General features: G+C 58.3%; 9 protein-coding genes across 9 annotated transcripts; 3 read left to right on the plus strand and 6 right to left on the minus strand.

Annotated features, from left to right (window-relative positions):
* Positions 1–374: 374 nt before the first annotated feature.
* On the minus strand, positions 375–2,956 carry SCHCODRAFT_02665806 (apses-domain-containing protein; the record flags this gene model as incomplete). Its single annotated transcript, XM_050346559.1, has 5 exons — positions 375–479; positions 529–1,130; positions 1,180–2,485; positions 2,536–2,644; positions 2,694–2,956. 5 exons carry the CDS (start codon positions 2,954–2,956, stop codon positions 375–377), a joined length of 2,385 nt encoding a protein of 794 aa, XP_050201228.1.
* A 251-nt stretch (positions 2,957–3,207) lies between these two features.
* SCHCODRAFT_02619509 (WD40 repeat-like protein) lies at positions 3,208–5,410 on the minus strand. Its single transcript, XM_050344937.1, has 7 exons — positions 5,125–5,410; positions 4,965–5,075; positions 4,835–4,911; positions 4,674–4,767; positions 4,129–4,619; positions 3,972–4,079; positions 3,208–3,921 (listed from the first exon to the last, which is right to left on the minus strand). Exons 1-7 carry the CDS (start codon positions 5,320–5,322, stop codon positions 3,372–3,374), a joined length of 1,629 nt encoding a protein of 542 aa, XP_050201229.1. The 5' UTR covers positions 5,323–5,410; the 3' UTR covers positions 3,208–3,371.
* Positions 5,411–5,477: 67 nt separating this feature from the next.
* SCHCODRAFT_02536562 (uncharacterized protein) lies at positions 5,478–13,006 on the minus strand. Its single transcript, XM_050343581.1, has 10 exons — positions 12,177–13,006; positions 11,532–12,127; positions 11,348–11,480; positions 9,795–11,301; positions 8,442–9,744; positions 7,439–8,392; positions 7,284–7,384; positions 7,050–7,237; positions 6,245–7,000; positions 5,478–6,192 (listed from the first exon to the last, which is right to left on the minus strand). The coding sequence occupies exons 1-10, from the start codon at positions 12,959–12,961 to the stop codon at positions 5,724–5,726; spliced, it is 6,792 nt and encodes a 2,263-aa protein (XP_050201230.1). The 5' UTR covers positions 12,962–13,006; the 3' UTR covers positions 5,478–5,723.
* An 86-nt stretch (positions 13,007–13,092) lies between these two features.
* SCHCODRAFT_02619518 (PAP2-domain-containing protein) lies at positions 13,093–14,893 on the plus strand. The gene is made up of 8 exons (XM_003032816.2): positions 13,093–13,214; positions 13,268–13,381; positions 13,435–13,560; positions 13,605–13,648; positions 13,702–13,765; positions 13,813–13,869; positions 13,926–14,100; positions 14,255–14,893. Exons 1-8 carry the CDS (start codon positions 13,126–13,128, stop codon positions 14,453–14,455), a joined length of 870 nt encoding a protein of 289 aa, XP_003032862.2. The 5' UTR covers positions 13,093–13,125; the 3' UTR covers positions 14,456–14,893.
* On the minus strand, positions 14,745–17,593 carry SCHCODRAFT_01349271 (uncharacterized protein; the record flags this gene model as incomplete). Its single annotated transcript, XM_050341485.1, has 6 exons — positions 17,487–17,593; positions 17,343–17,438; positions 17,044–17,286; positions 16,701–16,800; positions 16,361–16,583; positions 14,745–16,311 (listed from the first exon to the last, which is right to left on the minus strand). Exons 1-6 carry the CDS (start codon positions 17,499–17,501, stop codon positions 14,745–14,747), a joined length of 2,244 nt encoding a protein of 747 aa, XP_050201231.1. The 5' UTR covers positions 17,502–17,593.
* Positions 17,594–17,786: 193 nt separating this feature from the next.
* Positions 17,787–18,132, plus strand: SCHCODRAFT_02686852 (uncharacterized protein; the record flags this gene model as incomplete). The annotated part of the gene is made up of 3 exons (XM_003032817.1): positions 17,787–17,846; positions 17,900–17,938; positions 17,992–18,132. 3 exons carry the CDS (start codon positions 17,787–17,789, stop codon positions 18,130–18,132), a joined length of 240 nt encoding a protein of 79 aa, XP_003032863.1.
* Positions 18,133–18,284: 152 nt separating this feature from the next.
* On the minus strand, positions 18,285–19,786 carry SCHCODRAFT_02495855 (GroES-like protein; the record flags this gene model as incomplete). The annotated part of the gene is made up of 7 exons (XM_003033385.2): positions 18,285–18,437; positions 18,495–18,560; positions 18,609–18,921; positions 18,971–19,127; positions 19,177–19,204; positions 19,258–19,477; positions 19,572–19,786. The coding sequence occupies 7 exons, from the start codon at positions 19,784–19,786 to the stop codon at positions 18,285–18,287; spliced, it is 1,152 nt and encodes a 383-aa protein (XP_003033431.1).
* Positions 19,787–20,388: 602 nt separating this feature from the next.
* SCHCODRAFT_02536575 (uncharacterized protein) lies at positions 20,389–22,554 on the plus strand. Its single transcript, XM_003032818.3, has 2 exons — positions 20,389–20,432; positions 20,492–22,554. The coding sequence occupies exon 2, from the start codon at positions 20,568–20,570 to the stop codon at positions 22,203–22,205; it is 1,638 nt and encodes a 545-aa protein (XP_003032864.1). The 5' UTR covers positions 20,389–20,432; positions 20,492–20,567; the 3' UTR covers positions 22,206–22,554.
* On the minus strand, positions 22,344–24,835 carry SCHCODRAFT_076183 (Phosphoglucomutase, first 3 domain-containing protein). The gene is made up of 6 exons (XM_003033386.1): positions 24,616–24,835; positions 24,538–24,559; positions 24,098–24,481; positions 23,223–23,784; positions 22,504–23,144; positions 22,344–22,450 (listed from the first exon to the last, which is right to left on the minus strand). Exons 1-6 carry the CDS (start codon positions 24,684–24,686, stop codon positions 22,448–22,450), a joined length of 1,683 nt encoding a protein of 560 aa, XP_003033432.1. The 5' UTR covers positions 24,687–24,835; the 3' UTR covers positions 22,344–22,447.
* Positions 24,836–24,961: the final 126 nt, after the last annotated feature.

Raw genomic sequence — 24,961 nt, forward strand, 5'->3', positions numbered from 1 at the left:
CGGTGAGCAGAGTTCAGGCCAGAGCAACAGGGTTTGTATCCATGGCCGCTGTCTTGACGCCTGAACGTAAAAGTTAACGAGTAGTTCGATTTTTCCGGGGGTTGCCGTCAATCACGAGGTCGAACTGTGTCTTGCCCTCTCGTCTTCCAAGTTGTCCATCTTCTCATTCGGTAGCTTCAGTGTGGTCTGATTTAGGTGGCCTACATCTCAATCATCAGCCGCTGGCGCAATAAAGACAACCTCCAGCCCCACAAAAGCTTTTGAATGATTTCGGTATACGGTACAGCAAGTTACAAGGAGAACAAAAGAAGATAGACAGGAAGCATGAACTCAACATGGACACAGTTCTCCGACCGTCCGGGTATCATAGCAACTCATCCCACTTGCCCATCCCGCACCTTCTGCAAGAAGCCGGACACGCGCGCCACATCTATCACCTGCGACTCGCTCTCCAGCGCAATGAGGAGATCGCCCAATCGCTGCAGTCGGGTTTAGCACAATTGCCAGATGAAACAGTGAGGACTTCACCTCTTCAACCTCCTCCACCGGCGTTCCAGTACAGAGTGCCACAATCCGCCGACATAGCACCTCCTTCTCAGCCCCCGCGCCCTTCAACTTGTCCATTCGCGCTTGAATAACCCCCTCCATCCGCTCGTGCCACATTCGCATGCGTCGCATACGCACCAGCGCAGCCGCGCTGTTCTCCGCTGGCAACGGCGGGTCCGCGTCGAACTCCGCAGGATGCGCAGGCGCGGGAAGCCCCGCAATCGACGCCGTCCGCCCTCGGTAGATGAAGGCAGAGCTCACAACGCTCTTCGTCTCCTTCTCCTTTCCTTTCGCTGAAGAGTCGACGTCCATCGCGTTGCTGCCTTCTTCTGGTGGGTCCGTGTCCCGCCCGGTCCAGTCGAAGCCGTCCTCATCGACAAACGCGCGCTGCACGCTGCGCACCTTCGCAGCAATATGCTCGCGCTCTGCACAGCGAGCCTGCGTCGCCGCAATCGTCTTTCGCTGCTCAGCGAGAGAGCGGGTGCCAGCGCGTAGGTGTGCTTGCGTCAGGTCGAGCGAGTCTTGCTTCGCCTTGATTTCCACCTGGAAATCTGCACTCAATGCCTGGATCATCGCGGTCATATCTGTTGCAAAAGTCAGAGACAGCACAACGGTCGAAGTGATTATGCACACCTGCAATGACGTCCTGAGCTTTCTGCACGGGCACTGGCGGCCCAGCACGCAGACCCGCTAATATATCTTCCGACTTGCCAACCGAAAGCTCCTCTGTCTCTATGCCAAAGTCGCCCGGACGCAGACCAAGCTTATTTGGCAACGTCCGATTCGCGCCAACATCCAGCAGCGTACGCACAAGGCTGCGATTGCCCACTCGTGCGGCGATATTCAGCGCCGTGTCTCCGTGCTCGTCCTGTAGGTCAAGAAAGCTCTTGTAATCGCCGTCCTCCCGCTTCGCGATCCACGTGAAGAGCGCGTCGAGATAGTAGCGCGCATGGGGGGAGCGGCCGACCACGCCAGCAAGCGCGACAATGTGGTGTAACACGCTCTTGCGAGACGTGTCCAGCGTGCGTATGGAGGGATGGAGGAGCTCAAGCAGCTTGTCCATCGAGGCGCCGTCGTACGCTTGCGTCGACAGACATGCACGAATCAGGGGCGTTTCGCCGAGGTGGTTGCCCCGGTGCACATCCGCACCCGCGTCAAGCAACGCACGTATCGTCTGCGTATGCACGAGCGCAGAGGCGATGTGCAGCGCATTGTGACCTCTCTCGTCTAGGATGACGTCGGGTTCAAAGCGCGCGGGGCTGCCCCCGGGTGCTGCTGGCGAGAGCTCGCGCAGTACCTCGAGAACAGGGCCGGGGTCGTCGAGCTGGCAGATGCGCGCGATGGCTGTGTGCTGGCGCGTACCCTTCAGCGGTAAAGTAGGGTCATAAGCTTGAGGGAGTACCGGCGGAGATGCAAGGCGAGGGTGGCGTCCTGGAGGTGGTTGCGGCGAAGAAGCTTTCGTGCTCGCGGGCGCCGTAGATTCCGGACGCGACGGGACGACGCCATTCGTATGCGCGGGAGAAGGCTCCTTGCGAGCCCGCTTGTTAGGAGATGGTCCGTCATCCGGCTCGGTTCGCGCATCCGACATTTGTATGTCGATAGGCGCGTCGAGGGGTAGCGGCTGAGATGAAGACATAGGCGGCTGCGTAGGGGTAACTGACCCATCCACATCAGCCTCTGAGCGGTGTCGCTTTAGCGACTGGGCAGGTGGAGGCGTCTGCGACGAAGCAGAGAAGGGGGACTGCCCTGCTGTGAAGCTTGAGGAGTACGGAATCGGCGAGTTGAACCCCGACCCGGGGCGACCCATGCTAGGAGACATGCCAGAGGTCGAGGGGGTAAACAGTCCCTGAGCGCGTCCCTGGTTGAGCAAGCGCAGAGCAGAACCTGGCATGATCGGTGGGGGGCGCGAGCGACGATGGCATCGGGGGCATGTAACCGCCTGTTGGGCGTGAGCAGATCAAAGACGCGTGCAGTTTATCACTGACCGACAGGAAGAGGCGCGAGAGAGTTCGTGCTCGGCGTAAAGTCGAAGAGGGGAGCTAGCAGAGGAGCTACTCCATACTGGGCAGCGATGCTACGGCCTCGGTCAAGGGGGATCCTAAGATGAATCAGTTGACGCGAATGACGCCCCTTGCGCAACAACGTACCAGGTCCCTTGATACTTCCCATACCCTCCCTGCACAATCTCGTGCGTCCCTGGAAGGATTTCCTTCTCGAGAATCTTGGTTCGACGCCCTTTGTCGACGCCCGCGACTTTCAGGATTTGAGTCGCGTTCACGTAGGAATCAGCGCGGCGGCGCATGACTGCGATCCCTCTTATCATGCATTCGTATACCTGGACTGAGGAGTAGACCGCGTTGTATATCTTGACTGGGGGCTGGCCATTGCCAGCGGGACGTGCGCTCTGCATCTTGACGCGACGTGGGGAGAGCCAAGGTACGGGACGTCACGCCGCGCGATTCCAAACGCGCGACGCGTTCCGGCTCCGGTCCGTGACCCGGCCCGACGGCAACGGCCGAAGAAAGTTCAACTTGCACGCTGACGTTGGCCAGTCGCGGCCATTCTGTACCACCTGCGAGTGACCTCTGAGGAGGAACGGCTCCATGATTGAAAGGTTGGTCCCAAATCCTAGACGGGGGGATCTTACGCGGGCACCTGATATCCTCGCACAAGCGCACATTGGCGATTCTCAACTTCTCGCTGCAGAAGGAACCGTAGTCGTCTGACAATGTGATTCGCAGGAATGGGTAGTGGGACTCCGCGACCAAGATATAGTCCATCTTCGAGATAAATCTACTCCCTCGACACCCCCCACACATACCTCCCTAAACCACATCCTCCATCCCATACAACTGGAAGTTCCGATTGTACGTCCCTGACGCAATCATCCCCCCGTCACTGGTTATATCGCACGACATAACCTTGCCCGCGTCCGTCGACAGTGTCCTGAGCAACTGCCAGTCGTCTGCACTCCAGAGCTTGACGAGGCCATCGTAGCCCGCGCTCGCGAAGAACAAGCCCGAGCGATACTTCCACTCTTCCCAGGTGTATGCAGAGGTGTCGGGCTTGTCGGAGGATTTGTCGGCGGCGGCGTCTTGGGAGTCTTTCGCCTCACCGCCATCCCCGTCTTTCGCGTCGCCATTCTGCGAGCTCACTTTTGCCGCGTCCCCATTTTGCGCCGACGTCTCGTCCTTCATCTCCACGTCCGCGTCCTGCGTCGTAGCGGTAGGCTCGACAAAGAACTTGTCGTTCGCACGGAAGAAGCGAACGTCGGAGACGTTGGACAAGTGGGCGGGGATGGTGTATAGCGCTTTTAGTGAGCGCATGTCCCATATGCGTATGGTGTCGTCTCCGGCGCCAGTAGCGATTTGGTAGCTGAAGTCGGGTCAGCCACATGATTGTGAACAGGCGGGAGGAGCACTAACCCGTTGGGGGAGAAAGACATTGAGTAGATTGGCTGTACATGCCCGTCGAGGACCATTGCAGTGCGTCCTGTACGTAGGTCCCATACGCGTCCAATTGCGTCAAGGCCCCTGCATGAACATCAGACTCAGTAATGAGGACTGCGCGCACGGGACGTACCCAGACGCAATCAACGCGCCGTCGTCCTGAAATTCAACGGAGTAGACCTCTTTCGAGTGACCCTCCTGCAATAACAGCTCCTTCTGTGTATTAACATCCCACAACCTCCACGTCGTATCGAAGCTCGCACTCGCGACATAGTCGCCCGAAGGATGGAACGCAACGCGACATACGCGGCCTTGGTGTCCTTGCAGGATCGCTAGCGGCTGGTCACTGTTGAGTGACCACAGATTGACACAGTTGTCTCCCGCGCCGCTTGCAATATTAACTTGGTCGGGACCAAGGGATAGGGTGGCTTGAGGATGCCATGCGACGCCGCCGACGCGGTCGCTGTGACCTCGGAGGGTGCGGATAGGGGTACAAGATGGGACGCGCCACAGTCGAACGCAGCCTGACCAGCTACCTGTCGCCAGCATTTCGTTGTTAGGGGAGAAGCGGACCTGCGAGATAGGTCGCTCATCGCCGATCTGGGAGCCCAAGTTTGCGAAGCGCTAGAAGTGAAGGACGTTAGACGGTCAAATCGAGCAGTAGAGCTTGCACCACACCTTGACGTTGCCAAAAACCTTCTTCCGTATATCAACGAGCCGCTTGAGCTCGATCTTGGTCTCCAGACGCTGCTGGGCGACGCGCTTCTGAGCTCTGGCATGACGCGGGAGAGAAGAGGTGGTAAGCACCTTATGTGTGCGCGCACAGGCGAGAGTCCCACCTGGGGAGAGAGAACTCGGCTATTCGCCGCCGCGCCTCAAGCAGCTCCAGCGATCCGGGGGAGTAGAATTCTTCTTCCTGCGATGTGTATGGGTGAGGGGGGTTTGGGGGGGATGCGCGGGAGTACGCACCTCCTCCTCGCTCTCTGAGTCTGACTCGACCTCCATCTGCATCCCGTCGTCCCCCCGCGCGGCGTTGATTTGGGACAGCACATAGATGAGACGATCTCTCCTGTCTGCTGCCTGCGCGCTTGTTAGCCGAAGACCCTCTACGCCCACTTGCACCACATACGCGTTCGCCAAAAAGCGTGATAGGTTCCCCAATCTCTCGCAGGCGCATCTTGACGCGGTTGTCGTCGGTCGGGACCGCCATAGCGCGCGCCTTTTTCTTACGCTCGAGCTCATCGAGCAGCGCCTGGTTCTCGGCGCGTGCGCGTTCGGAGCCCAGGTAGTTGCCATCGTCCATCAAGGTATCATATGTGAGCTCCATGATGGGCAGTAGTCTCGTTGAGAACGATGGGCAAAGAACAATGCGCGCGACCGCGCAGGGGGACAATGATGGCGTGCGTGTCAAGTCGCGATCGAAGGGGAACAAACAAATGTTTGTTTGTTCACTTGGTTCGCTCGAAGTCCTTCAATGACAATGACGGGCAGGCTCTTCCCATTCCTCGAAAATTACGCACACTACAGTCTTGTAGTTCCTCAGTCCATGTCTAGCAAACTTCAGACGAGAGCATAGGTATCGACAACGTTGCAAGCCACTGGACAACACGATGATCAAAGCAAGTACGTACAGCGTATCTCTAAATGCCAGGAGATTAAGCCTCTATGCAAGACAGATGGTATACAGATAGGTAAAAGATCATAAATTACCCCAAAGATCGACGCGCACTAATCCACCTCCATCGCGTCCACCGCGCGAGTCACATCCTCAATGGCCTTGCCCTGCTGCGCCAAGTCCGCGTGCTGCTTCTCGAATATCTCCGAGTCGATGGTGTCCATCGTGATGAAACGGTGGATCTGCACGGGCTTTTGCTGTCCGTAGCGCACGACACGGCCGACAGCCTGCGTCTCCCATGCCTGGTACAGGTCCTTCGTCGGCGCGTGCAGAGGCGAGAGGAAGATCGCGTGGTTGGCACACGTCAGGTTCGCCCCGCTCGCGCTCTCATCGCGAACGTTCAGCAGCAGGACACGCTCCTTGCTGCCATTCTGGAACTTGTCCAGTGCCGTGCTACGGGCAGACGCGCTGCCCTTGATCTCGAGGTGCGGGATCTTGTGATAGTCGAGCGCCTCCGAGACCTTCTTCGTCAGGTCGGCGAACTGGACGAATAGAAGAACGCGTTCGTTCTTTGGCAAGCCACTAGAGCGAGCAAATCAGCGAATGCACGAAGGTTGACGAAATGAAGGCTTACTTGATGAGCTTGACGACCTCCTCCAGTTTGCGACCGTAATGGCGCCCCTTGCCATCCCTCGCCACGTTGTCAACGCCGAGAACCTTTGCCTCCACGATGTTGATCTTGCGTGCAAGAGCCCTGCAACCATTGTTCTCTTCCACGCACTTCTCCTCCGCGGCACACGCATGCAAGCATGTCAAGCACCCGGCGTGCCCGCACGACGAGAACACTCCAGCCTCCTCCTTCGTCACGTCCTTCCGCCCACAGTGCGAGCAGCTGATGGTATACGCCTCGTCCCGCTCTTGCTGGAAGTCGCGAATGAGGGTGAAGAACCGCAAAGCGCGTATGCGGCCGATGAGCTCGGTAACGAGCTTCCGGAGTTCGTGCGTGGCCTCGCGATGCGCCCAGATACGCTCCTTGTGTTTCTCGGGCAGCTTGTCATTGCTGTCCTTGGGAGTCTTGGGACGCGTCTTGACATTGAGAGCCGAGAGAATCTCGCGAATGATACCCGTCGCCTCCTTGTCCTCCGTTCCGCTCGTAAGCATGGTGCGCACCCACGAGTGGAAGAGGGATTCGGGCGCTTGCGGGATGGCGGACCATATCTTCTCCTCCTCCTTAGCCCGCTCCTTCACAGCCTTTTTCAGCTCCCCGATATTGTCGTCCCTCTGACGCTCGCGTTCTTGTACGATAGCATCGCAAGCGGTGATGGCGTTGATCTGCTTCAGCTGGAGGTCGAAGTGAGAGCAGTGTTTGAGCAAGGCTTCAGTAGCGTCTCTGCAAGGAATGATTAGTTTGAACACGCCGGAACACACTAGATACGTACTGGCTCTCGCCGAGCGCTTGGGCAAGTCGCTTTTCGCGATCGCTGTCCGACTTCTTCGTCTTCTTGGCCTGCATGTCCAGTCCAAGAAGGTAGTGTGCCAGCTCGAGATAACAAGCGTACTCCGCAGCGGGTAGCTTGACCCAATGCACCTTCGTCGTCCATGGGATCTCGTCGATCTCTGCCACGTTCTAAAGCGAATGAGTAGGAGGTCCATTTAAGTACAACATAACATACCTGTCTGACGAACTGATCCAAGAACGCCTGCCCGTGCTCGAGACGGTGCGCATGCCATTCGTTACTGTGAACCTCACGGAAAGAGTGGAAGTTTTCGGCGGCTACAGAAATGTATTAGACAAGCTTGTAATCTCAAAAAGCCTTACTTCACGCACCTGTCTGATCGCGGGCCCTCTTCTTGAGCTCGGCCGACGTCTTCGCATTTCCCTCGCCGACATCATCAATCCCCAGATGGATATTCAGGAAGTTGGAGATCGTCTTTAACGCGGCGAAGTTATGGATGGGCGGCGTGCCAGACAAGACCCAGATCCGCGACGCAGAGTGCTTGGTGACTAAAGAAAGCACCTTGCCATCGAGGTAGGTGTACTCGTCGATGATCTTGCGAGCAAAGTGGAACATCTCCAGCGGCGGCGCCTTCATCTTGATCCAGTTGTTCTTGACTGCCGGCGACCCGAGCTTCCAGGGGTCAGTGGCCATACGATCGACCTTCTTGGCGGGCTTCTTGTCGTCGTCAACCGCCTTTCGCTTTTTGCCCTTCTTGGGGGCGTCGTCGACCTCCATGTCTGAAGAGGCCGCAGTGGAGCTGCCAGACGTCGATGGCGCCCTGCGCGTCACCGTCGCTTTAGTCGCGCCTTTTCGCTTCTTGGCAGCCGGCGCATCTTCGTCCTCGTCGTCCTCAACCTCTTCGTCGGACTCGTCACCTGCCGACACCATCTCGAAGTCGTCGTCGGAGTCGAGGGCGCGCTTTTTGCCCTTCTTGATCGCGGGGCGCTTAGCGGGCTTGACATCGCTGTCCTCATCGTCCGAGACGATCACCTTCTTAGCAGAGCGGCGCTTGCCCAAGCTGCGCTTCGGCGTCTCGTCTTCCTCATCGTCGGTGGCGGCGATGCCAGTCAGATCCGGACGCCTTGCGATGACGACTTCTACTCGAGTAGAAGATGAGGTGGCGCTGGCAGGAGATGAGGGTACCGGAGTCGGTGCTGCGCTGCTAGAAGCTGCACTGCTGGTCGCGACAGTCACCTTCTCCGTGGCCTCGCGCAGCTTCTTGCCCTTCAGGCGCTTCGAAGGCATCGCCGCAGCGGCAGCGGCAGCCGCTTCTTCATCGCGCACTGCATCGAAATGAGAAACCTGGATTTAGGGTGTACACGGCTCACTCACTTCGCTTCCTGTCCTCCTTCATCTTAGCCAACAAAGCCGCCGGACCTTTCGTCTTCAGAATCTCCGTCTTCTCCTTCATGGCCTCCAGAGTTCGGTCCAGGTGCGCGTCGAAGTAACGACCATCGCTGGACGGGAACGAGCCGCAGCCGGCGATGGCGGCAAGGTTGTCCAGGTATTTGTCGCTCTTGAAGAGGTTGGAGGCAGCGATGATAATATCCGCATCCTCGTAATCCTCGATCGTCTTCGTGTTGATGCTCGCATGCGACGACAATAGCAAGACCTCGAAATGCTGCCTCGTAAACTTCTCGACCTCGGACTCCCACTGCTTGATCAGATGCGGAGGGACAACGATGAGCGTCGCCTTGATGGAGATCTTGCCAAAGATGTCGTTTGCATCCTCGTGCTCGTCCTCGACCTTCTTCTGGTTGCAGTCGATGAGCGCCAACGAAATCGCAGTCTTGCCGTACCCGACAGCATCTGCAAGGACACCACCCCTGACACGAACTTCGCGGACCGCCCTGGCCTCTGCACGCCATTGCATGGGTTCCAGCACAGCTTCAGCGATTTCCTCCTCAGGGAAGGGCGGCGCACCGGGAGCCTCCTGCGCAATCATCCAGCTCAGCGAGCGCCGCTGCTCCTTGCGCAAGGGAACCTTGAAGTGCGGCGGCTGCTTGTGCTCGGGATCTTGCTTATTGCTCTTCATGGTGAACTTCGCCAACGAGCTCGTGTACGCGGCGATGTACGCTGTGTTCAACCGGAAGGACAACTTGAGGGGCGAAGCGTCGAGGATCGTTGGGGGTAAATTCGCCTGTGCACGATGCAAGAGGGATGGGATGTTGTTGCCAATCCGCAGCTGGCAAAGTCCCGCCTCGTCGCGCTTCCATTGGATGACGAAAGGGCTCGGACGCCGCTTGAGTCGGCGCTCGTACTCCCCAGCTTCCGCGGCGTCCTCAATGGCGACCATCTTCTTGCCACGGGCCGGAATCCAGTGAATTGCGGGCGACTTGGGCGCACAGCGATCGCAGCGGCCAGGGTGCTCGCAAGCGACGGGCTGCCATTGGTTGAACATGTCGCTCATGGACCGACTGCGCTCGAAGAGCCACGCCGTCGCCTTGAAAACGGTGCGCTCGTGGATCTTGTCAACGGTGCGCCAGTCACCCTGCGGCCAGTCCATGGCCGACGAGGCCTGCATGGGGATAACGCAGGACAGCAGTGCGGTCGCATACGAGCAGGCATCGTCGCCCATGGAATCGAGTAGCGTCCGCGCGGGAGTGCCAAACTTCGCGTCTTGGATACTTGTGACCTGAGAAGCATGTCAGCGCTGTTAAGCATGGACGCAAATGAGCGACTCACCTGTAACTTGAAGGACTCGATAGGAACCCATTGACACGGCGTCCGGCACTGAACTTCCTGCTCGTCCTCCCCAGTCGGCGGCGCCCAATTGACATCCTCAACCCGACACACCAGCGCCCGAGTCTCCTTATACTCGTGCCGCCGCTTGCTGTGCGAGAACACGAAATGGTCATCCTTGAAGACCGGGTGCGGGTCGAGGAAGAACCACAAAGGACGCGCTTCGGGATCATCGCTCTGCTTCTTATGCAGCGCACCGTTTGCCGTCCCGCACTTCGGGAACAGGTCATAGACGCCGGAGATGTCGCTATCCAGATGTGGCATATCTTCCGGAGCGACGCTGACCTTGATCTGCGACGATGCAAACTCGTCCTTGAAGTCCTCTAAGCCCAAGCGATTACGCCAGGAAGGAACCGGCTCCCCGACAGCAGCTACACGAATGGTGATATCCCGCTGAACGGGCAATGCGATAGCCCACTTGCCCGACGTGAGGTCATCGCCATCGCACTGCAGACGCGCCACTGCCTTCGACAGGGTACGCCGTATCTCAGACTGGCTGAGCTCCTCTGGGTCAGCCTTGGCGTACAACCTCCATTCGACGCACTTGGGCTCCAGAATGAGCTCCAGCGTGGCGTGCACCGAGGTATAGACAGCCGTCCACACCTCCTGGCGCTTGACCTCGGAAAATCGGATATCCGACGAGCATGCGCGAAGAAATGCGTCTCTCCACTTGACGTAGTCCTTCTCGGACGTGTCGCAGCCTCCCTTCGCGGCCAGGTCGTCGAGGAATTCTGCGGTCACATCCGGCACACGGATGCACATCGGCAGCGCCTCCTTCAGCTCGCGGGCCACATCCGCGGGGTACAGACGCGCCTCAGCGGCCAAGTCGACCACCTGGAGATCGTGGTGCTCGCCAGTGCGCACGCAGCGGTTGCAGATCGTGCTCAGGCAGTTCGAGCAGCGCAGGAGGGTATTCTTCGTCTGGTCCGTCCTCCCCTCGCACGAGCACATGCGCCTGCTGCGATACACGAGATTAAGCAACTCGGGAAGTGGGCGCTGCCGCGTCGGGAAGAGCTCCAGCTTGTGGAACACCAAGTCCTCCTCGCCAACGATGCGATCCTCCGTCCGCGCGGCCAAGCTCTCAACCGCCTTCTGCGTCTCCTGAGGTACCTCGTCCTCGTCGACCAAGTCCTTCTTCTTCTCGTACGACTGGCTCTCGCTGCCGGCTTTCAGGAGCTTCTTGCCAGTGATCAGCGCCGCGATGATGCAAGAGCCGACGACGGTGGACGACATGGCATTGCCGGCGAGGTCGGCTAGCTGGTCCTCGGATTCGCGCGTCAAGAGAAGCTTGTCGACCGGGAGACCTTGCAGCGAGAGGGCCTCGAGGCCGACGAGGGGGCCGCCGCGGTTGGTAATGAAGGCGATCATGTTCGGAGTCAGGCAAGGACAGATACCGATGGCGTTGCTGCCGGTGGTGCGATCCACATTCTGGGACAGGTTCCATACATGTCTGCGAGGATGAGCGGCGAGACAAGGCAGCCAAAAAATAGACTTACGTCTTGTAGTTGGGGTCTACATTGTCCTTTGAAGCCATACGCAACGTGAGGATGTCCATCAAATCCCAGACGCGCTCGACCTGGGCGCTTCCCCAGTCATTCCAGGCGTGCTCTGGCAACTTGCAGGTGCCACCTGGTACGAAAAATCAGGGTACGACAACATAGAGCAAGCGGTAATACCTACCGCTTTCCCAGTAGGTCAGCGGCCGTTTGTTGCCCAGCCTTTCCTCAAGTCGAGCACGAGCATGTCGCGACTCGCATCGTCCCCAGTCTGTACGTCCTGACTTTTTCTCGAGTGCCTGAGCCGACTCCTGCACAAGCTTCTGACGAGACTGGAATATACGAGGGTCGTCCGAAGCGAGCAGGAACGCATCGATAGGCGAGGACGCATGTCGTTGCATCGCCATGACCATCTGCGACCACTGCGCGGGCACGCCAGAATGCTTCTGGTCCACTGCGACGAGGTACCCTCGCGTTCGCGTATGCGGGATGTAGTAGTTCTTGGTATCAAACCGCTTGAACGCCGCGCTGTAGCCCTTGGACTCGAAGTGCTTCTTGACCTCGTCCCAGGGCGCGCTGCAGACGTTCTCGAGGATGACTAAGGGGGGCCGGTGGTTCGTGATCCACGACATCATGCCGCGGAAGGTGCGCGCGGACTCGCCGGCGCCGTCGATGGTCTGCTTCTGGTTGTTGAGGTTGGAGAAGTCGACGCAGGACGTGCCGGCGACCAAGAGGTCTACGTCACCGGGGACGGGAGCGAGGGCTCCGAAAGCGGTGTGGCTGCATACAATGTCAGTATAATGGGTGTGCATGAAGTACGAAAACGCACGCTTCGGCGTCACCAAGCTCGCAAACGTCTCGGAACAGAAGGGGCGGCATGAAGTTGCGCTCGATGTAACCTTGCTTGAACGGCTCAATCTCGCAGGAGAAAACATGCTCGACACCGATCTCGACGTCGTATAGTTCCTTCACGTAGGTACAGATGAGGTCCAGCGCCAGCAGCGGAGACTCGGTGCCCGAACACATGGTGGCGACACGGAGTTTGCGTCCAGTGATATGTTCTGCGAGGTCCTTGAGGGCGGGGCTACGACGGACAATGTCGCGGAATATGTCGGTGATTTCGTGAATGGGAGGAAGGTTGGCGATATCCTTGTCCTTTAGTTTCCCCTGCATCTTCAGACCCTTGCCTGCCTTCACACGCTGCGGTTTCTCGTCTTCGCTCTCCTCCAAGTCTTCCTCTACGGCCATATTGTCATCTGACGCGTCCTCATCCGCCTCGAGCGCGTCTTCGTCGCTGTCCTCCTTCCCCGAGCCCTCCGGTTCTTGGTAATCGTCGTCTGACTGGGCGTCGTGTTCGCCGTCACTCGAGGGGACATCCTCGTCTTCGTCGTCATCGCCACCCTTGCGCTTGGGCTTGGGTGCTGGCTTCTTCTTCGGTTGTGGCTTGGGCTTTGGTTTCGTCTTCATGGACTGCGACACCTTGGCTTTCGTCGGTTTCGTCAACTTCTTCGAGCTGCTCGCGGCAGGCATGTCGACGTCGGCGTCGTCCTTCGTCGTTGCCTTCGCCTGGTTCTGGCCCTTGAAGCCGAAAGAGAAGAGGCTCTTTTGCGCCATGGCGCGTCGAAGAGCTCCCTCGAAAAGTGGTTTACGCAAAGGATGATTGCAAAGACGCGCCGTCCCGCGAAACGCGACCCGTCACAAGAATGTCACACCACGCGTGCTTCCCACGCTTGTTGTTCCCAACCCTCACGTGTGCGTCATAGGACGCTGCTCGCGACATGGATCGCGCCCTAGTGCTGCAAAGACTCCGCGAAACCTTTGGGGAGGATAGCTTTGACTGGTTCGACAAAGCCTACCTGATGGACTGGTATTTGATTCCACATCATCCGGGATCAGGAGGCTCAACAGCTAATTATGCAGGATTGTGGTGGGCTGCCTTTGGGTAGCTTCCTATGTTATCGACCTCTTTCCTGTCTATCACCGGGAGTTCTCTCCCGATGATTCCCTGATATCTCATGACCATCACCATAACCAGTGAGCTAATTTCGAGCTTCGCATGTGTATACTTCTCACTTTTCAAATGATAGAGTACCAAGCTGGTTAAATCACGTTGTAGCCTTCGCTGTACCCGCTGCCCTAATGGCGCTTGTCGGCTTGAAGAGGAGGTCACTCATGGACATACATCACGGAGCATTAGCGCTTGCATCGTCCAGGTCAGTTTCTCGACCACTTCGCCGTTCGTATCTCATCGGTGCAGAGGATGGACTGCTGTTATTACTGAATTCGTCAAGCACCTCGTCGGTAAGTTTGACATGTTTGTCTTGTTTTCGCTACTTAAATTGACCGTCTGCAAGGTCGCCTACGTCCCGACTTCCTGTATCGCTGTAAATGGGACGCAGCCACCGCCGCTTGCACTGGGTATGTTCGGCCAAACAACTGGCGATTTCCTGCCTGACGCTACCCAGCAAACTATCCACTATCGAAGAAGGTCGAAAATCATTCCCTTCCGGACATTCGTCGACGTAGGTTATCGCTGCTCTCCTAACGAGACCTCATTCTCAAGACCTCCGTATCGCAGGGCATTCAGCGGAATGATGCTCCTCTCGCTCTGGATAGCCGGCCAAACTGGCGCGTGGTCCTTTTCGAGCCCCGCACCAGTCAGCATAGCGCCAAGCCGCATGCTGCGCTTCCTCATAGCGATGCTACCCCTCGTCTGGGCAACCTGGGTCGCCATTAGCCGGCTCGAAGACTACGTGCGTGGAATTTTGTCATTTGAGTCTTTTTACGCTTTCTTGCGTTTTAACCCTCTGTTGCCTTTCATTTTCCCTCTCTCGCTTGTCCATCCTCTCTTTTCCCTTCCCTTCCCCTTTCCCCTCCAACCCTCTCTGACCTCCATACCCCTTCCAGCGCCACCACAAAGAAGACGTCATCGTTGGCTCGCTCCTCGGCGCCGGCTTCGCCACGATTTCCTACCTCATGTACTGGCCCTCCCCCCTCCTCGCGGAGGTCTCGCATCTCCCGAGGGCTCTGTATCGCGATGACGGGCGGAGGGACAGGGATCACTATCGGTTGTACAGCGTGGATGAGGGGGTTGATAATACGGTGTGATGAGGGCGTATAAGCACGGTGAAGGGAGAATATTGTTGACACGATGTAATACATACACGGAGAGCAGGATAAGTACGGATGAAGGAGATAGATATGAAAGTCGACCTGCACTGCGTGTAAGGGAGAACAGGTGCTACTAGCTACGTGCAAATGAGGACAAGTACCACGCACAATGGAGGATAAGTACTATGCACAAGGCAGAACAGGCTTTACAAGAAGTTTGAGTCCCCAATATTTGCTGGTATGTAAGTACGTACGGTATGCATCGCGTGCATGGAATGTATTGCGTTCACGCAGCTGCCGGCTGCCGTACAAACATCCATTTGTCGCCCACTTTCTGCATCCTGCCCCCCGGTCCGCCACCTCCCGATGTCGGCGAGGCGGCTGACGCCTCAGCCTGAGGTGGGCTGCTGTCCCCATCGTCCCCGCCGAGCACGATAGCGTCCGTACTCTGCCCTGCCGCGCTATGCGTGAACTGCCCTGCCGCGTTGCGCGCGAAGCCTGTTTGGCCGTTATGCGAGAAGCCAGTTTGACCGCCATGCGAGAAGCCAGCCTGGCCATTATGCGAAAAATTCCCTCGGCCATTCCCGCGCCCGCGGAAGCCGCCTCTTCCCCCGCGTGCGCCGCCACGCCAACCACCCATATCTGCCCCACCCATGGCCATCGCGCCCTGACCCATGCCCATACCCATCCCTCCCTGTCCCATCCCTTGGCCCATCCCACCCTGACCCATACCCATACCCATCGCTTGCTGACCCGTACCCATACCCATACCCATCCCACCCATCCCCATCCCGCCAGCGGCAAGCCACTCCGACTGCTTCTCCACCACAAACTGCATCAGCACCTCCCCCGACGGCGTGAACCCGTACGTCGTCTGCCACAGCTGCCCCAAGGCCGCCCAGGACTCGGGAGCCCTGAAGTCGAAGGTGGTGGGGTCGAAGGAGTCGATGCCTAGTTGTGGTTGTGGTTGCGGTTGGGTAGGTTGTGCGGGTTGGGAAGGAGTTTGTGCAAGCGTAGGCTGAGCGACCTGGGGCTGAGGTTGAGTGAGCTGAGGCTGAGGTTGTGCGAGATGAGGCTGCGGCTGCGGCTGTGGGGGCGCCGGGGCAGACGGTATATTCGCAGGTACGGACGGGGACATGGGCACGGTGGATATGGGCTGCGGCCCCGACGCTGGCGCGGGCGACGTCGCAACTACGCCCTCCATACCATCCTGACTACTCGCCGTCGTCGTCGCGCTGGCCGGCACAGGCGTCGGCGACCGGATATCCCGCCCGAACTCGTCCTTGCCCGTCTCCGGCGTCGCCACCCGCGGGTCGCGCGATCTCGGGCTGGGCGAGCGCTGTGGGAGGGACGGCCGGTGAGGCGGGCTGTACGGCCTCACGTCGCGTCCGCGGCCACCACTACCGCCACCACCGTATCTACTGGGCGGGCTACGCGAGCGGCTGCTTCGCCGGGGCGCGTTCCAGTCCCGGGGCCGGCTCCGGTCTTCCCACCGACCACCCCTGCCCTCACCGCGTCCGCGAACGCGGAACCCGCCTCTGAAGCCGCGACCGCGACCGCCGCCACGGTCGTTATGCGGGTAACCTTCGTACGGTCGCCCTCCGTCATTGGGGCTTCGGGGCTGGCCCTGCACATATTCTCGCCGTCCGTACGGGCCGTTTCCCTCATAAGGAGGTGACTGGGAAGTACTAGCATACGGGTAAGCACCATTTGGGCCATTGAAACCTGGTTGGGGTTGCTGGAAGGGCTGCGAAGGTATACTGTTGGGTTGTGCGGCAAGACCGAGCTGTTGTAGTAGTGCTGCACCGAGTTGTGGTGCTTGTCCAGGCGGCGTGTTATTTGTCGGTGTTTGTCTATGCGCATTTCAGCAAAGTGTTCGCAGCTCGCAGGAAGCTCACTTACGTTGAAGGCTGTTGCTTTGCTGCAGCCGCTTGCGTCAGCAGTGCAAGCAGTGCAGCCTGTGCATCGGCCGCTGCCGGCGCCGGTGTGGCTTGGACAGGCGGCGTCGACGCGCTGGCTGCATTTGCCTGCACCGACGGCGCCAGCGGTGCGTTCGGCGGGGTGTGGCCGGTCGGCGTGCTAGCGCTACGTATTCGCGGATCGCTCGACTTGGCTACGTCGGATTCTGACGAAAGCAAACATTTTTGATTCAGTTCACGAATTGGTTCAATTGCGCGGGCGATCGAGACGTAGATTGTACAGATGAAATGAGTACTTAGCGCAAACTCGATATGACAAGCACCTTTTGGGTTCGCTGAGACCGTAGCCATCAATCCCGACAGCACTGACGTCGGGAAGGTATTCCCCTTGGACCATATATCAAGGACTTTGTTTGCCTTCTCCTGTAAGCGCACAAGCGCGAAATATTAGGTCGACTGGTCTACTTGACGCAAAGAGCGAGGATGGAGGCGACCGTATACAGCTGTTCGTCTACGCATAGTAGCAATCGCATACGACGACATCATGCTGTCCGCGGTGCCGGCCACGTCAGTATGCTCCTACACGCTACCTCGCTTAGAGGCAGACGCTACCACGGGCTATACGACACACACGACCGAGTTAGATCTATGGACTGTTCTGCTCACCTTGCCTTCAGGAACACCGCCGGAGACCATCTCGCGGAAGACTTCATTGAGCACGGTTTGAAGCTTCGTGAGAAACGAGGACGCGTTGCCGCCAGAGGAGCTGGAGCCAGCAGAGCCATCTTTCTTCGCTTTTGAACGCGCAGCACGAGCAACAGAGTCAATCACGTAGAGGCTGAAGATCTTGTGGGAGCCCGACAGAGATTTATGGGTGCGAGCGAGAATAGAGACCAGCTGAGCGTCGTGCTGTGCCGATCCCGCGCATCAGCGAGATAGGCGCACAGAGAAGGCGGTAAACGCACCTCTAGCAACTGCATCGCGTCTGCAGTCAGCTTCTGCATCTTCGACGCAGATAGGTGCTTGGCCTGCACTATGGCTTTCAATGCCGACTCGAAAGACTGCGTTGAGGGTGAGCCGGCGCCTATTGTTTCCCTGAAAGCACTCACACTGATATCGGTCATGGTTGCTGTTGACCATCAACGAAGGGGGAGCCTAGCGGGGGTTTGGCGACGACGTGAGGCCTCGTCGCCGGCAGCGGGGACGATGGGCGCAGGAAGAAATGGGAGTTTACGGTTGTTGACATGGCCCGTGCGCCGCGTTCCAGGCCGTCCGGCGTCAACGGCGCGATCGCCGGCGCCGCTGGCGACCGCTGAACGGAGCAGCATCGAGGCCTTCACGCTCCTTCTCACGTCCTTCATCTCCTCCGTGGTCAACCGAGGCTCCCTTGTGAGCCTAACCGCGGCCAGATGTCTACTCGGAAAGCGGCTTTGACATTGGGGACGGTTGTCTGTCTCTCCGCACTCACTGTGAGCTTTGATGGGTATGCTTTCATTGAACGGAATGCTGAAGGGAACGTTAGGTATGGGGAGTACATTACCAACAAGAGGCCGAGAGAGAGGTTCAAATCTCGTTTCAGTACTTCTGCACTGCTTGTCTGACCGGAATATTTAGTCCATGTACCAAGGTGTTTTGCGAGACGACGTCCGAAGACGAGAGAAGATGCTCCAGCGCCAACTCGACCTAGAGGAATCGAAGAAGAAACGCGAGATCTACGAACGCGCGCAGAAGGTCGACCCAGACTCATTACAATGACCTCCGACGCCACATCCTCACTCTAATCACCTCTCACCTCTCACTCATAACGCTGTAGGGGTTCACCGGTAGGAATGAATTATTCAGACTAATACACCGCGTTCCCTCGTGTTACATTGCGACCTCTACCGGCCTTTTTACAACTTCAACGTTCATTCGTCCCGGATCTGCACCTTGATCGCGCCTTGCGTCGGGTCAGAGGCTGTCTGGAACGCCGCGATGGCGTCCTCAAGAGGGAAGCGATGGGTGACAAGCGGCTTGAGGTCGACGATCCCTCCAGCAATGAGACGGATGGCCTTTGGGTACTGTCGCGCGTGTTAGCAATCTCGAGGGCGTCTATACCTGATATTCAAGCAACTTACCTGGTTCGCATAGCGGTACAGGAATCCGAGGTCAATCTCGTTCGCGCTCAGGTGCATGAAGGGGAACTACAACAAGGTCAGCACTTTCCTTACCCCCTTGACCAACTGACTGACCTTCTGCTCAGCCCTCCCAACGCCGATGATGAACACCTTTCCCCCGAACTTCGTCGCAAAGATCGCCGAGTGGATGCTCGTCTCAACGCCCGTGCACTCGAGTGTCACCTTGATCGGCATGCCCGCGGCGGCCTTGATGCGCTCTGCGTTCTGCTTCGGCGTGTCTTTCGGGTCGATGAGGATGGTGCGCGCGTTCGGGACGAGTTTCTTGGCGAAGTCGAGGCGGCTTTGGAAGAGGTCGGTGATGACGAGGGGCTCGGCACCGGCTGCGCGAGCGCATAGAAGGGCGACGAGACCGATGGGACCAGCGCCGCTACACGAAAGTCAGTCTCGAAGAATAGAACGAGATTACGGATACGTACGTGACCAAGACGGGGTCACCCAAACCGACGCCTGCTTTCTCGACACCTCCAGTCACGACCGCAAGAGGCTCACAGAGCGCGCCCTCCTCGTATGACATGTTATCGGGCAGCTTATGGCACCATTGTGCGGGATGGACGTGATAGCGGGTAAGGGTGCCTTCGCAATCCGTCAGCTTGCGCGCGTCTCAAGCAATGGAAGGACCAACCGTGGTAAGGAGGAGTAGAGCAGAAGATCTACAGAAGAATTCAGCACCTTCAACCTTTTGAATTACCCATATTTTACTCACCACATCAGGGCAGGCGTTGTACTTCCCAGTACGGCAGGCCTCGCAGTTCGGCTGCGAACACGGAATGCCGACTTCGAGCGCGACACGATCGCCAACCTTCAGCTCCGTCACACCCTCACCGACCTCGATAACCTCGCCCGCAGACTCGTGGCCCGACCCGCACTCGTCAGTGACGATCATGTCGCCAATACCGCCATGCTTCCAGAAGTGGACGTCGCTCCTGTAGCGTCGTCAGTCATCTCTTCCCTTTCCGTCCACCATCGCTTGCGATCGCCGCGTCGCATGCAGGGAGGTGAGCGCAAGGGGAAACGCACCCGCAGATGCCCGTCGCGCGGACGTGGATGAGGACCTGCCCAGGGCCCGGCGAGGGCTTAGGCTTTTCGACGAGGTGCACCTCATGCTGAGGATTGTAGAACGCCGCGATGTTCGCATCCTTCGGCGTCTTTTCCCCGGGGGGCACGACGCGGAACTTGGGGTCCTTCAGGACCTTCGTGGGGTCGTAGATAGCGTGGTTGGCGGTCAGGACCATGGCGGGGGATGGACGTTGGGAATAGGGTGGGCGTCAGGAATAGGAAAAAGGGGCAGCTCGCTGGTGGCGGTTTTTGTCAAGCTGTTTGCGCTTCGTGCTCAGCGGCGAGGGGGCTCGGGCAGAGAATTAACGCTGGGGCTCATCGATGGCCGCTGGAGGCATTCGAGACGGCCCGGACGTTCCCCAGACCCCGCATGATCAGAGGGATAGGGGACCGGGGCTTGCACCGGGGCGATAACGAGGGCCCCAGGTCTGTCCACACGACAATTATCCGGTGCTTCACGGGCGCGGAAACAAATAGCGAGGGGCAGGGGAAAATATCGAAGGAAGAGGCAAATGAAATATGAATGCCCCTGTCCTGTATGTCCGAACCAAACACCGACTGCAAGAGTTACTGTAATGACCATGCAAGCACTTTCTCTACCTTTAATTTTGCGGTGCGAACACTCTTCTTCCCTTCAGAGCGTGGATGTGGAAATATGGCCGTCCAGAAGCGTAAACTTGAAGGCAGAGCGAGGGCATGAACACGAACTGTCACAACGACATCCGTTACGGTGTCACGCAGCATCCCTGCGCGCACGTGTTTGAGCACGCTTGCCAGAGGCGACCACTCGACCATCTTACTTTCTTTGCGAGATTGGATCCTGTGAGCTGATTTGCTTCTCATCGTCGACATGAATCTCGAGAAATTTACTCGCAAAGCAGAGTTAATCGTAGTCGGTTTGGAAGGTTCTCCAATCGTCAATCGCGAGCCTCTGGGTCTCCTACCGGATCCTCTTCGATGCCTCCAGCGCGTGCGGCTCAGGAAGAATTCCATCTGTGCTCCTCCCGTGATAATGCTTTGGTGGTGGACGCTTCGCACAGACCGTCGCCAACCCCTCCCGGTGTCGCAACGTCCTGGGAGGATACACGTCGGGTCGGCGCGCTCGCAGATAGCGCCGACCGAGAGGCTGGCATCCTTACGAAGGAAATTGATCGACTTCAAGCCCCCCTCGTCAGCATGGAATATCACAGGGATCAGGCGGTCGCCTTCTCTGCTCAGCAGCGCGCCCATATCTCCTCCATCCAGTTTCTACCCACAGAAACCCTGGTGCAGATACTTGGCTACGTCTGTGCCGAAGTTCAATTCAGTATACTCCACCCAGAGTATCCGGCTATCGTCGTCAGCCAGGTTTGCCAGCGGTGGCGGAATATTCTCACCAACTCGGCGTCGCTCTGGGCTCCCGAAACAACCATCTCCATCGTGGTTTTGGGTTGGCGAGCCAGAACCTACGTATCCACAATCAAGAAGCGAGCTTCGATGATGCGGAGCGCTCTTGACCACTATGTGCGACGTTCTAGGGGAAGGCCACTCGATATCCGCTTTGTTGGCAGCAAAAGATTCCTTGATCATGACGCTGCGCAGGTCGGTGCAATATGCAAATGCCTGGCAGCGCATGCTTCTCTGTGGCGCTCATTGCATGGAGTGCCAATGAACATGTTCGCCGAGCTGTGGGACCTCGTGCAGAGCCCAATACTCGAGAGGCTCGAGAGCCTACACCTGGATTGGTGTCATCCAAACAAATATCCTTCCGGCGATGCACTGGTGTCGCCGAAGCATACCCCTCGCCTTCGCAAGGTCACAGCACCGCAGGTGTGCAAGTTGGACCTGCTTTGGGGACAACTTACGGAAATCCACGTCAATGAATGGATGGGACTGTATCTGCCGCAGAAACAAGCGCTGCAGTCTTGCGTTCGACTGGAGTCCCTTCGCCTCGCGATTTCAGATACCGATGGGAGTCTCGAAAGACCTATCCCCTCCGTTCTACCCAAGCTGTCGTGGCTGCATATCGATTGCTCCACCTTAGAAACCGGCGTAGAATTCTTCGCTTGCTTCGATGCGCCCTCGCTGACCCATCTCACCCTCCGAGGAGCTGATGACGGGGTACCAAACCCAGAATCTCGGGATTTTTATCTCTTGGATATCGATCGCGATTCGGAGGAGGATACTCTCGCCATCATGAAGGACTTCACAGAGCGGTCCCAGTGCCGCCTCACGCACTTGGCACTCTTCTCTGTTGCATTCCCCGCCGCCTTCCTGTTGGCATTCCTAGGCGAACTCCCCTACCTTGAAGAGGTGGAGATCACGGATTGCCCGGACCAACGTCGCTGGCAACCTGACGGTATCTGCGATGAGGACACGCTCTACCAGTCTTCTAGCGTCAGTCTGGATCTCTTCCGCGCTATGGCGCCCTCTGCGTTCAGGCTCGACGGCGTTTATGCGCCACTCGTCCCAATGCTGCGCAGGTTCTACTTCCAAGGTCCTATGACAAAGGCCTTCGCGGAAGATGACATGAGCGCCATCCTCGATCGTCTCTGTCAGTCCAGGACAGACAAACCACTAGTCGTCGTCATGCATGGTGTAGGGACATGGGGCTAGTGCTGTCTGCCAGTGGGGAAGGTACTTCTACTGACTGAATGGTCGCGTAGAAACAGGCAAGCCGTGGAGGGCATGATCAGATGGGGTGGCGGTTTGGGGCAAGCGCGTAGACCACGGCACGCTAACGCGCATAGGCATGGTACGTTGAACTTCGACATGGTTGATATTCAACTCAAAGCAGTGTCCCAGCATTCTACGTATGATACAGAAGCCACTTCCAATTCCTTCCATTTTCTATCCATTTACTACCACAGACGTTCGTTAGCCATGTCCGAAGATGAATAGATGCGCAACGTACCGTGATAACTGTAGGCTTGTCGCGGCCGAGGAACTCCTTCAACTTGCTGATCTCGAGCGCGACCTCGATCAGGTCCTTCAGCCCCTTCGCCGCGTCCTCCGCGAGCGCCTCCTTGCTCGCGTCCGGGCCCAAGTAGCGCTCGATGTACAGCCGCACCGTCGCGCCCTGGCTGCCCGTCCCGCTCAACCGGAACACGACGCGCGAGCCGTCGTCGAAGGTGATGACGTGCCCCTGGTTCTTCGACACCGACTTGTCGATCGGGTCCGTGTACGCGAAGTTGTACAGGTCCGCGACCTTGAACTTGCCCCCGGGGCCGAAGGTCTGCCCGGTGAGCGAGCTCGCGCCGAGGTGGTCGTCGAGCGCCTTGACGAGCGCGTTCGCGCCCTCGGAGGAGACCTCCTCGTAGTCGTAGCGCGAGAAGAAGGAGCGGCCGTAGATGGAGTAGTGGCGCTCGAGCAGCTCCTTGATGCCAATGAGCTTGTTGGGCGACTCGCGGTTGGCGGCGGCGAGGATGTTGAGCCAGGCGATGATTGCCCAGATGCCGTCCTTCTCGCGGATGTGGTCGGACCCGGTACCGAAGGACTCCTCGCCGCAGATGGACAGCCTGCCAGCGTCCATCAGGTTGCCGAAGAACTTCCAGCCTAGGGAAATTCAGGTGAGCACGGCTGCCATTTGCACTTGCGAGAAGATGCGCGGGCCAGAGTGCAAGAAATACGCACCCGTTGGAACCTCAAAGTGCTCGAGACCCTTCTTTTGCGCTACAAGGTCGATGGCTTTGCTGGTAGGCATGCTCCGCGCGAGACCCTTGACGCCACCCTTCTTGAAGTATGGGATGGACTCGGCCCAGTCTGCGATGATTGCCACTGAGTCCGATGGTGTCACGAACGCGCCCTTGCCGTAGATCATGTTACGGTCACCATCGCCGTCGCTGGCAGCGCCGAAAGCGATGTTGTTCTTCTCGACGGCCTCGACGAGCGAGTGGGCGTAGGTGAGGTTCGGGTCGGGGTGCCCGCCACCAAAGTCGGGCAGCGGCTTGCAGTTCTGCACGGAGGTCTCGGGCAGGCCGAGCTCCTTGACCAGGATCCTATGGGCGTACGGGCCCGTGACGCCGTGAAGGCCGTCGAAGAGGACCTTGAAGGAGTCCTGGTTGGTGAGGAGGAAGCTCTTGATGAGGTCGAAGTCGAAGATCGACTTGAGGAGCTCGACGTAGTCCGAGACGGAGTCGATGATCTGGACCTTGGAGGGGCCGTACGTCGTCTCGCCGATCTTGGACAGATCGATCTGAGAGCGCGTCGTTAGTTTCTAGACGATGAAGGCACGGCCAGGAGACCCCGACGCAGTCGAATCCAATTGCGATGAGTGCCGTCTGCGTACAGTTCCATCTGACGCAAAACGATCCATGACCCCGACATGGGCTGGCGCAAAGGCCGCCCAGCAGGGCGCTTGCCCATTGCCGCCCAGCAGGGCGCTTGCCCATTGCCGCCCATGGCGTAAGCCCATAGATCGTACTGCAAGCAGGCTGCACATACATCCCCTCGCAGCTAGATGAACGTACGCCGAGGCTGCGCCATGATCGACAGTCTTGAACACGCACCTCCGGCAGCTCAATGACCTTGTACTTCGAGATCTCCTTCGTCTTCTCATAGATCTTGTTCGTCACATTCTCCGGCGCCGGCCCCCCATTCGACACATTGTACTTGATCCCAAAATCATTGTCCGGGCCGCCCGGGTTGTGGCTCGCGGTGAGCAGGATCCCGCCGTTCGCCTTGTACTTGCGGATCACGTTCGACGCGGCGGGCGTCGACAGGATGCCCGCCTGCCCGATGATGAACTTCGCGACGCCGTTCGCGGAGCCGATCTTGAGGATCGTCTGCACCGTCTCGGGCGAGAAGAAGCGGCCGTCGCCGCCGACGACGAGCGTCGCGCCGTGCAGGTCGACCGCGTCGAAGATGGACTGGACGAAGTTCTCGGTGTAGTGCTGCGTGCGGGTGAGTGGGTGGTGCCCATCGATGGACGTAGGACGCCGCTGCGCACCTCCTGCTGGAAGATCTTGACCCTAGGCGCGACGCGTCGTGTTAGCGCGATAAGCGACGAGCTGCGCGCGCTACGCACCTCTTGCGCAGGCCGGAGGTGCCAGGCTTCTGGCCCTCGAAAGGTTTCGTGGAGATCTCCTTGACCGACATGATAGTTGGGGACAGGATGCGATGGAAATGACAGAAGAAATCGCGATTTCGACGCCCTTATGAAGTCACCATGAGGCGTCCACACGTGCGTAGGGGGTTACTTTGAGGCCCTGGCGGCGCGTTGCTCGAGGGGAGGGTGGGTTGCGAGGGTATGCGAGCAAATGCTTCGTATACGTGTATGCGCGAGACGGAGGAGAACTGCGCGCGCGAACGAGTATCAAACAGGCATCTTACGCCCGCCTAAGCGGCGATTAGCAGGCTCGTGTTCTGCTCCG

Source organism: Schizophyllum commune (assembly GCF_000143185.2).
Source record: "Schizophyllum commune H4-8 unplaced genomic scaffold SCHCOscaffold_4, whole genome shotgun sequence".
Classification (NCBI taxonomy): Eukaryota; Fungi; Basidiomycota; class Agaricomycetes; order Agaricales; family Schizophyllaceae; genus Schizophyllum; species Schizophyllum commune.

Bases quoted from the DNA above. Each gene is read 5' to 3' on its own strand.
- SCHCODRAFT_02619509 (XM_050344937.1), bottom strand. From the start codon at position 5,322: ATGGAGCTCACATATGATACCTTGATGGACGATGGCAACTACCTGGGC. The intron at 5,076-5,124 runs GTATGTGGTGCA...ACAAGCGCGCAG, and splicing joins TCACGCTTTTTGGCGAACGC to GCAGCAGACAGGAGAGATCG. The intron at 4,912-4,964 runs GTGCGTACTCCC...TACACATCGCAG, and splicing joins ACTCAGAGAGCGAGGAGGAG to GAAGAAGAATTCTACTCCCC.
- SCHCODRAFT_02536562 (XM_050343581.1), bottom strand. From the start codon at position 12,961: ATGGCGCAAAAGAGCCTCTTCTCTTTCGGCTTCAAGGGCCAGAACCAG. The intron at 11,481-11,531 runs GTAGGTATTACC...TTTTCGTACCAG, and splicing joins GCTGACCTACTGGGAAAGCG to GTGGCACCTGCAAGTTGCCA. The intron at 7,238-7,283 runs GTATGTTATGTT...CATTCGCTTTAG, and splicing joins TGGATCAGTTCGTCAGACAG to AACGTGGCAGAGATCGACGA.
- SCHCODRAFT_02619518 (XM_003032816.2), top strand. From the start codon at position 13,126: ATGGATCGCGCCCTAGTGCTGCAAAGACTCCGCGAAACCTTTGGGGAG. The intron at 13,215-13,267 runs GTATTTGATTCC...CTAATTATGCAG, and splicing joins AAAGCCTACCTGATGGACTG to GATTGTGGTGGGCTGCCTTT. The intron at 13,382-13,434 runs GTGAGCTAATTT...TTCAAATGATAG, and splicing joins CATGACCATCACCATAACCA to AGTACCAAGCTGGTTAAATC.
- SCHCODRAFT_02536575 (XM_003032818.3), top strand. From the start codon at position 20,568: ATGCCTCCAGCGCGTGCGGCTCAGGAAGAATTCCATCTGTGCTCCTCC.
- SCHCODRAFT_076183 (XM_003033386.1), bottom strand. From the start codon at position 24,686: ATGTCGGTCAAGGAGATCTCCACGAAACCTTTCGAGGGCCAGAAGCCT. The intron at 24,482-24,537 runs GTGCGCAGCGGC...ACCCGCACGCAG, and splicing joins TCAAGATCTTCCAGCAGGAG to CACTACACCGAGAACTTCGT. The intron at 23,145-23,222 runs GTGCGTATTTCT...GAATTTCCCTAG, and splicing joins GCACTTTGAGGTTCCAACGG to GCTGGAAGTTCTTCGGCAAC.